The following is a 9,971-nucleotide window of genomic DNA, read 5'->3' on the forward strand; positions in this document are numbered from 1 at the left end:
TCGAGCCATTAGATAGTTTGTTATAACTCTTTCTATTGTATGAACAGAAGTTGTTGAATTATATACTTTGCATTTGATACAGAGGACTCAAACAGGAAATTCTTTTTTTAAATAAATACTTTATTAGAAGATTTTCTATTCATTTTATATATCAACCACAGATTCCCCTGTCCTCCCTCCCCCCCAACCCACCCCCTATTCCCACCTCCTCCAAGGCAAGGTCTCCCATGGGGATTCAGGAGAGCCTGGTACATTTAGTTGAGGCAGGTCCAAGCCCCTCCTTCCTGCACCAAGGCTGCCCAAAGTGTCCCACCATAGGCACTAGGTTCCCAAATGCCAGCTCATGCACTGGGGACAGGTTCTGATCCCACTGCCTGGGGGCCCCCAATACAGTTCAAGCCAAACAACTCTCTTGACTATCCAGAGGGCCCAGTACAGTACCGTGGGGGCTCCTCAGCTATTGGCCACAGTTCATACATTTCCACTAGTTTGGCTAGTTGTCTCTGTACTTTTTCCAGTCATGGTCTCAATAACCCTTATTCACAGAATCCCTGGCAATGGTGGAGAGGGTACCTGAGCTGGTATACTCTGTGATAGGATGACTGAATACCCTGACTGTCATCATGGAGCCCTCATCCAGTGACTGATGGAGACAGATGCAGAGATCCATGGCCGGGTCCCAGGCAAACAGGAAATTCTTAAGATAACTATGGTCCACAACTTTTATTTTAAATAGGTAATTTTCAGTTTTTGCTCATCTTCATTAGGGATACTTGAAGTTCTCAAAGTTAAAATTCTAGAATATTAAGCTTTGAGCTCCTTGTTAGCTTAGAAAATACATGCACTCACCTGCTAGACTTCTGTATTGATGGAAAATCTAAACCGAGACTTTACCAAGAATCCTCAGGAACAGTGTTGTAGAGAAAACGACTTTCCACAGAAAGTCAGGCAAAGAATCCAAATGCAAGGTCAGAATAGGTTCAGCTCACACTCAGGTCATGATCAGATATCAAAAGGCAATAGCAAGCACACCTTACATTTCCTCTTTCTCACATTTTATCTTCCACCAAACAACTGCTTAAGGTACATTGTGAAGTCTTCTCTTTGAGATTGGGAGGCATGATTAAGGGAAAAAAATATGTATGTGCTGAATCATTATTACACACACACACACACACACACACACACACACACACACACACACACAAACAAGAAAACACAAACACACACAATTGTAGAGTAGTGTTTGTTATGTTATTTAATAAGCTTGGTCATTATAACAAGCAGATTTAGAGTCAAAACATCTGCATCAAGTTTGAGATCCTGTTTTTCTCACCAGCTTTCAGGACATACAGATTTTTATAGTCCAAAAATATTTTAAAGCAAATATAATATATAAATATTTTTGAACTTATTAAGTTTCAAAGCTGTAAAGGATTAGACAGTATAGCCTGAAATTCCTAAATTAAACTTTCCTTTCAGTCAATACTAATTGCATAACAGAATAGAATAAATAGAAAGTAGGACACTAACAACAAGACATGAAAGTCTTCTGTAATGAGATTATGAGTCCACATAACAACAGTGACTCAGAACAGAATCTTGCCCTTAACATGCTCTTGCTAATTACTGTATTAATCAAACAACTGACTAAGTTCCCATCAGAAAATATTACTTCTTTATGAAATCTCTTAAAGTAATTATCTTGCAATGCAGTAAATTCAGTCTTTCAGTAGGGGACTGAACATTAATGTTCAAAAAGGGAATGACTCCAAACTTAATTATGATTCAGACTTCTATGACTATTGATACTGGTTATGGTTTGCAAAACAGATGAAAAATATTATCAAACAAATTGTCTATGAACCAAAAAAGTTAGAGAATGGATTCAACAAAAGCTTATGAAATTAACTATATCATTGACTTGTTAAGCATTACCTTTTGTTGCTTTGTAGATACCTTTGATCCCTATAGTTGCCTATTATGTTAGCTATTCAACATTTACTATAATTTGAGTCCAGAAGACCAGGTGAACCCACTTGTAAGGAAAGCAATAGACTAAAAAATTTTCCACTTAGATTTCTAACCATAGACACATGCTTTGTTTAAATAATAGGTTGAGTGTGCATAGGCCATTAATAGTCATTAATATGCAAAGCAGTTCTTGAATTTCACTAGTAGGCTTGAATTTCACAAATTGCATTTTATGTCAGTGAGTCAAGATTATTCTCCACTTATATGGTAACGCCTGTGATTAAGACACAAAGACTGATAAAGTAGCATTTTGTTCTTGGTATGAAGACACAATGGAAAAGAGAAGGTATAGATTTGCCAACTGCCCTCTCTTGATGGGGATGTTAGCATATTTTCATAACTTACACACACTAAACTCTGGAAATGATTTTCAGAGTAAGTCTTAGACTACTAAAATGTTACTATGCAGGTTCAATTCTGAAAGAAGTTGGTGTGATGATTAATATGAATGTCAACTTGACTGCATCTGGATTCAACTAAAGCACAAACTACTGAAGCATTCCTATGAGGATTTTTCTTGACCAGGTTATTTGAAGAAGGAAGACCCATCCTAAATGTGGTAGTACCTTATGGTCCCAGGCCAGATTAAAGACATGGAAGAAGAAACCTGCCTTTTTCCTGATAGCCCTTCATCTTGCTGGCAAGTTCAACTTCATCCATCTTGTTGCTGAGGAATTCCTTCACTGATGGTAGAGCAACTTCTTCAGATTTTCAGTGCAGACTGAAAAACAGCTCTTCAGGAATCATTCAGGCCACTAGGGCCAGATTGGGACTGCTGAGACATCCAGCCTGGGGACTGAACAAACGACCTGGCTCTGACACTCCAGTGTGAGACATCCATTGTTGGGCCACCTGGATTGCATCCTGTAAACCAATGAAACAGATTCCCTTTAAATAAATTTATTCTACAAGTTCTGTTCCTTTAGAGATCCCTGACTAACAGTTGGACACCTAAGATAACACTGTTTTCATCATTTCTCCTTACTATAACAAAGTGAAAGCGCTCAGGAAATATAAACATTCAAGCTGACAAATGGATGCTAGGTTGTTCTAAATCAAGAGTCAACCATATTGTAACTGTGTGGTCACGACACAGGTGTGTGGGTTGACGTGGATCCGTGGAATGAAGATTCAGAGGCATCTTAAGAATGAATCTAGCCTTTCATGGCTGCAGGGGGGGGGGGTCCAGCCTTGAAGGACTGAAGCACTATCCCTTTGCGTAGGGCAGTTTTATTTCTCTCCAATACAATTTAGTCAGTTATGATCAAAACAACCTGAAAAGGGCTCCCAACAATACAATGTCAAGTGCAAATTCCTTGATTTGTCAGGTACCATGGTTTTCCAGTTTTCCTGAATCAAGTTTTGCATAGGCCATTGTATCCTTGGGAAACTCCAAGACAAGATTCACATGGAGGGCAACAAGGGAAACAAAAGGTGTCTGCGAAACAAAAGACTGATTAAGGCTAGGTGCTACTCTCTGGAGCCAGGCCAGGTGCAGCTCAGCAGGAATGCCACCACAGATGCCCCTTTTATTTAAAAAAAAATCAACTATCTTGTAGGTTATGCAGCCTTACAGCAAATATAGCCTTTTTCCCCATCTATTTGTCTTACAATCTGACGCAAGTATACCAAAAACATTTTAAAGCCAATAAAGTTACTATTGCTAAAACAAGGACAACAACCTGCTAGGATAAGAAATCTGTTAAAGTGATTCGTAGGGCTGAATGAGGCTATAGTATCTGCTAGATTTTCCATAATATCCATTCCTGTCATATCAGGTAACTTTTTGGTAAAAGTTTCTTTGATTTCTTTCTGTTCAAAAACGATTTGAGAAGAATTAGGGTGACCCAGCAAATGCATTCTAACCTTTTTCCAATCATACTTGATTTCATTAAATCTTAAGGGTGTGATACAATAACAAGAAACATTCCGATCACATTTTAATTTTATCTGCTCCTTCAAAATCTCTAACTGATCACCTAACAATACAACAACTTGCCTTAGTTTGGCTAGTTCATTTACTATTTCACTATCAATTTTATTTGTTCAGTCCAAAGTTCTTCTGAATGTCTATACTGGTCTCTAATGAATTTATCGGTTTGGATTTCTTTACGAAGTGCCACTCCAGCTGTTGCTGCCGTAGCTGTCAATGCAATGATTCCCATAATAACTGTAACCACCGGTCCAGCCATACAACGTGTTCTTTTTAATATTCTTTCAGCGAGCTTCTGTACCAGGATCACCACAGGAGAGTCTTGCCATGGCCTCGACAACTTCACTGGTATCCAGATTACTGGCCTTGCTGTAAGAATATATAAACTTTCAAAGGTTAAATTTAAAAAATAATAGAATTAACACAGGTATGAAGGGTACACTGTTCACAAGTGTTGCTGTAATTATTTGGGTGCCATTGTACCGACCCCTTTAATAGCAAGTAAGGTAATGGTTCACATGCCATAATAGGATGGCTTTGATTTTGTCTAAAAGACAGAGTATACTTATCATCTTTAATGTTTAATTTTCCTTTCCATGCCTTAAGAGGGTGGAAGGCACTTGCCAGTTTCCACAAGTTAGTCTGAATTGAATTGTCAAATTGTAGGAGAGGACTTGCCATTCCAACTCAATGCCACTGAGTAGGTTCATTAATAGAAGCACTGATTTCCATAGTTCTATTTATATTATACCATTTTCATCTTAACTCTGAGTGAGAATATTTTCCAGAGGGGAGCCATAAGGGCTCTAATCAATGTCATCTCCATTGGAGATATTAATTAGCACTTGGGTTTCTCACTCTTATACTGTTACCAATGTACCCAGTCAGATTCCTTGTTGGTAACCCTCATCTCACAGAACGGTAGATTTATAGAACGAATAGCATTAATCTCTTGTCCTTTAAAACCAGATGCATGAAGCATATAAAACCTATTATGATAATCTTGGGTTGTATTGACTATACTTGAGAGGTAATTTTTAGGCATTGAATTCCATTTCCCAATCAAATAGGAATTCCTTGTACTCCAACAGTGTAACTGTCAATCACTTTACCCTCCTCCATGGGCTGAGCAGGACCTCTGCTGTCATAAGGATTAGGTAGCCAAGAAGATTCATTAACTACTGTAGGAATATTTCTATCTCCCCAACTGACTACTATGTTAATTGGAGGATTGGGAATATAAACCCAATAATTATGATCCATCCCTTTTACCTGCACCATTACCAGGGAAAGCATGGCAAGAAAAAAGTTTGTAGCATTCAGAGGCTTGTGAGTCATGCGAAGTATCATCTCTCCTTTGTCACACAAACTCTTAAGCTGTCCCCAGGTTGGAAGGATTAGTTGTTGCAAAGGTCTCCTGTGGAAACATAAGCATAACCTCAGCCCTAACTTAACACTTTCCCTGGGCTATTTAGATGCTAAAATATTTATAATGCATGGCTGACTCAATTCAGCAACTTTTTCCATAACAATTTTGTTTCTGTTTCATTAGCGTTTAAAAATTTTTTAAATTGGTAGGGCATTATTCGGTCTATCTCTAGGGGGTCCTCATATCCCCCTTCTGTTTAACAAGCATCTCTTTATAAGGTCTAATCTATCCATATAAGCATTTTGCAATTTACGTTCTACCAAAGCTAATTGTTTTTCAGCCTCAGCTGTAAACTGTCTTGGGCTGTTTAAATCTGAGTCACCTTGCAAAATTTGAAACAAATTAGTTAATTTTTGAGTAGACAATTCAGTTGTAGGCCGCAACCAGTTAATACCATCCAATAATTTTTGAAAATCATTAAGAGCATATAGTCGATTTCTCTTAATCCATATCTTTTGCAGCTGAATTTTCAGTTTACTTAATTTATAGCCTAAATAGCTAAGAGAATCTCCCCCTTTGTATTTTTTTTTTTTAGGAGAAATTTGTAATCCGCAACAGGGTAAATTTTTTTTGTACTACATTAAACATTTTTTCTAAGGTATATTTATCAGAAACAGCCCATAAAATATCATCCACATAATGATAAATAATAGACTGAAGAAATTGTTTGTGTATCATTTTTAGTGGCTGATTTACAAAATATTGACATAAAGTTGGGCTACTGGCAGTGGCCCCTACTCTAAATTTGGATAGCCAATTTCTATTCTACCTTGTCTTTGTACAACCTGTATAGTCTGTAACCTATCCTTTTAATTTTCCAATGCTCTTTTCTATTAAACATTAATTTAAACACCCCAATTTAATCATCAATTTACAAGCTGTTTCTGAAATTGTAGGAATATTAATTTGAGCTCATCATTGTTGTAACAAATCCCTGTCCCATAAATTTATGACTGTATCAGCCATATATATTTAATCTACTCTATACTCTGTTTTACTTGAGATAAGGTTCAAATTCCTACAAATTGAGTGGAGACTTCTTGTAGAGGCCAGTTGGGATCTCAGGATTCTTGTGAAATCAAACATATATCCAGCATCAGAATCCAATAATACTTTAATCTCAATCCCATTTAATTTTATTTTTAATTTAGGCTGTTTATCATTGATAAGTTTGTCAAAACACCTTTTTTTCCTGTACTTTCAAAGCCTCCAGTTCTACATATAGGCACTATTTTGCCTTTTAAAAAAGGAAGCAATAATAACTGAGTAATTTTACTACCAGTTTCTATTTCCATGGTCCTTTTTACGTATGTCATCTATAAACGCATTAAATACAATCTCTATAGGATTTTAAGAGGTAACGTAACTTTAGGTAATACTCTGGATTATATTTATAAAAATCTTTTTAAAAAGGATCCTTTTTTATAGATCCCAAGTAAAACATTAATGTAAATCGCAATTATTAACAATGTGGATCAAACAATTTATCTGTTTTTTTTTTACTGGAAAAATAATTTTGTAACCTCTATATCAGTAAGAGATTATTTTTTATGGGTTTTTATCTTAGCAACAACATTATTTAATAAGCTGACCACCCAATCCACTTCAGGTGTTATATTTCTATAGAATTAAACTAAGAATTTCTAGAAAGCAACTTAAAGGGCAGAGCCAAATTTTCAGTAATGATCAACAGACAACAGTATACCCAATATATAGTTCAAAATTATGAACCCTATTTCTTTAGTTTATCTACCATGAAAATCAAACATTCATCCAAACATTATTAGACAATCAAAAAGAGAACATCCTTTATACATTGAATGATTAATATCTCTAGAAATTTAAACAGCATTGCCTCAGCATTCCATGTCTTGACTGTAACCCTTCTTTACCAGAAGTTGGGTGTAGCAAGAATCTTAAAGGTACTTATTAATAAAATCACACCTGAGGCCAGTTATTGGGGTGAATGCTGGAAGATCAGAGAAGCAGAACAAGCCACAGCTACCTCACCTCGCCAGTTCCTCAGTTGATCCTGTTTCCTCAGAATGGAAGCCTCTGAGTTCTTATCCAAATGAATCTCAGCTGAACTGTTGTTCAAAAGCCTAAAAGCTTACCAGCCAAAAGCTTCTAGTTTCTGGTCTTCAAGCCTTATATACCTTTCTACTTTCTGCCATCACTCCCTGGGATTAAGGGCTCACTTCCTGGGATTAAAGGCTCTTGTTACCATGCCTGGCTGTTTCCATTATGGCTTTGAACTCACAGAGATCCAGATGGATCTCTGCCTTCATAATGCTAGGATTAAAGGTGTGAGTGCCACCATTTTCTGGCCTCTGTATCTAGTGGATGTTCTGTTCTCTGACCCCAGATAAGTTTATTAGGGTGCACAATATTTTGGGGAACACAATATCACCACAGTTGGGCCTTTTAAAACTTCCTCTTTCTCCCATGAAGGGACTACTAATGAGTTATTTCCACCATAAGGGAAAAACAGAAAACATTTCTCACGATGGGATCTTTAATATTGAGTTATTCCTGCTCTGAGGAAAAAATAAAAAACATTTAAGCCAAAATTAAGCAAACAGACAACAGAATTTTAAGCTCTGGGCGGCTGTCAGCTAGCAACAGTGAGCCCACCTGTTGGTTCTTTATAATTCAGATACTGACACTCTGTGCTTGCAGGCAGAAAGAGTTTTAGCTATCTTGAAATTTTTATATTGGAAAGAGCCTTTTCTTCCTCTATTACTAATGGGAAGAGGCTTTCTTATTTTTCTTTTTTCTTTTATGGGGCCTTATAATCTTTAGGTCTAGTTTTAATATTTTTCTCCTTTTTACCGGGAAAATCCTTTTTTTCTTGATAAAAATTTCTTCCTTTTCTATCAGGAAATTTCCTTTCCGTCCCTCTTCTCTATTGGGAAAGGTCTTTTTCCTTGATTTATTTCCTGTATCAGGAGCCATTGTATTTCTATCTTTAAAAATTGTGTAGTTACCGCTTTTTATTTTGACAAGGATTTAGCAACTGTACATTTTGTTGCTCCTGAGATGGGGAGTTTAAATTCCCCATGGCCCTGCTGATCCTGGAGTCCTCTTACCCTGAGAGCGCTCCCTCCAGTTCTAAAGATGACCTGCTCCTCTGTCCTTCTTCAGTAGATCCTTTTCCTTCTTCAAGCCACATGTTGGGTGCCAAACGTAACTGTGTGGTCACGACACGACACGGGTATGTGGGATCACGGATCCGTGGAATGAAGATTCAGAGGCATCTTAAGAATGAATCGAGAGTTCCTGCGAGTTCCTTCCTGCTGTGAGCATTGGGCCTCTGGCCTCTGACTCCTGGCCTCTTCCATTGTGCCATGGCCCCGAAAACAGCAATCTGCGCTCCTGCCTCAGTCCAAGAAACCCAAATCGGCTCCTGCCTGGAAGCTGGAGGACAAGTCGGCCTCTCCCGGCCTGTGGAAGGGAGAAAAAGAACAGCAAGAAGCAATTGAACACATTGACGAAGTACAAATGAAATAGACAGACTTTGTGAACAAGTCAGTGAGGAAATTTTGAAAGTAGAACAAAAATATAACAAACTCTGCCAACCATTTTTTCAGAAGAGGTCAGAATTGATCGCCCAAATCCCAAATTTTTGGGTAACCACATTTGTTAACCATCCACAAGTGTCTGCACTGCTTGGGGAGGAAGATGAAGAGGCTCTGCATTACTTGGCCAGAGTTGAAGTGATAGAATTTGAAGACATTAAATCCGGTTACAGAATAGATTCTTATTTCGATGGAAATCCTTACTTTGAAAATAAAGTTCTCTCCAAAGAATTTCATCTGAATGAGAGTGGCGACCCATCTTCAAAGTCCACTGAAATCAAATGGAAATCTGGAAAGGATTTGACAAAACCCTCAAGTCAAACAAAGAATAAAGCCAGCAGGAAGAGGCAGCATGAAGAGCCAGAGAGCTTCTTCACCTGGTTCACTGACCATTCTGATGCAGGTACAGATGAGTTAGGAGAGGTCATCAAAGACGATATTTGGTCAAACCCCTTGCAGTCCTATTTGGTTCCTGATATAGATGACGAAGAAGGAGAGGCAGAGGATGATGAAGAAGAAGAAGAAGAAGAAGAAGAAGAAGAAGAAGAAGAAGAAGAAGAAGAAGAAGAAGAAGAAGAAGAAGAAGAAGAAGAAGAAGAAGAAGGCTTGGAAGATATTGATGAGGAAGGGGATGAAGATGAAGGTGAAGAAGATGAAGATAATGAAGGGGAGGAAGGAGAGGAAGATGAAGGTGAGGATGACTAGCACAGAAGACTGATGGATTCCAACCCTCTTTTTTATTTTCTTTTTATATTTTAATTTTCTCCAGTCCCTGGTGTAAGGATTATGTCCTTAATTACGCCACTAGCCTGCGACGGCGTCCCAGCTCTCTTCTTTTCCGCATTCTCTCCTTCCATACTCTCCCCCCTCCGTGCAGTCTCTCTCTCTCTCTCTCTCTCTCTCTCTCTCTCTCTCTCTCTCTCTCTCTCTCTCTCACCCTCTCTCTCCCAATAAAGCTCTAGAAAGGTAACCATGGCTCATGACTCTTCTTGTCACC

The 9,971-nt window shown here is 38.0% G+C and overlaps 1 protein-coding gene across 1 annotated transcript; it reads left to right on the forward strand.

Annotated features, from left to right (window-relative positions):
• The first annotated feature begins 8,455 nt into the window (after window positions 1-8,455).
• On the forward strand, window positions 8,456-9,732 carry LOC128096997 (protein SET-like). Its single transcript, XM_052717205.1, is given in 3 exon segments — window positions 8,456-8,677; window positions 8,760-8,892; window positions 8,895-9,732. Coding segments are annotated over 3 exon segments (1,140 nt in total). The 3' UTR covers window positions 9,680-9,732.
• The last annotated feature ends 239 nt before the right edge of the window (window positions 9,733-9,971 follow it).

This window comes from Peromyscus californicus, unplaced genomic scaffold (genome assembly GCF_007827085.1).
Source record: "Peromyscus californicus insignis strain IS unplaced genomic scaffold, ASM782708v3 Scaffold_5__1_contigs__length_169319896, whole genome shotgun sequence".
NCBI classification, from domain to species: Eukaryota; Metazoa; Chordata; class Mammalia; order Rodentia; family Cricetidae; genus Peromyscus; species Peromyscus californicus.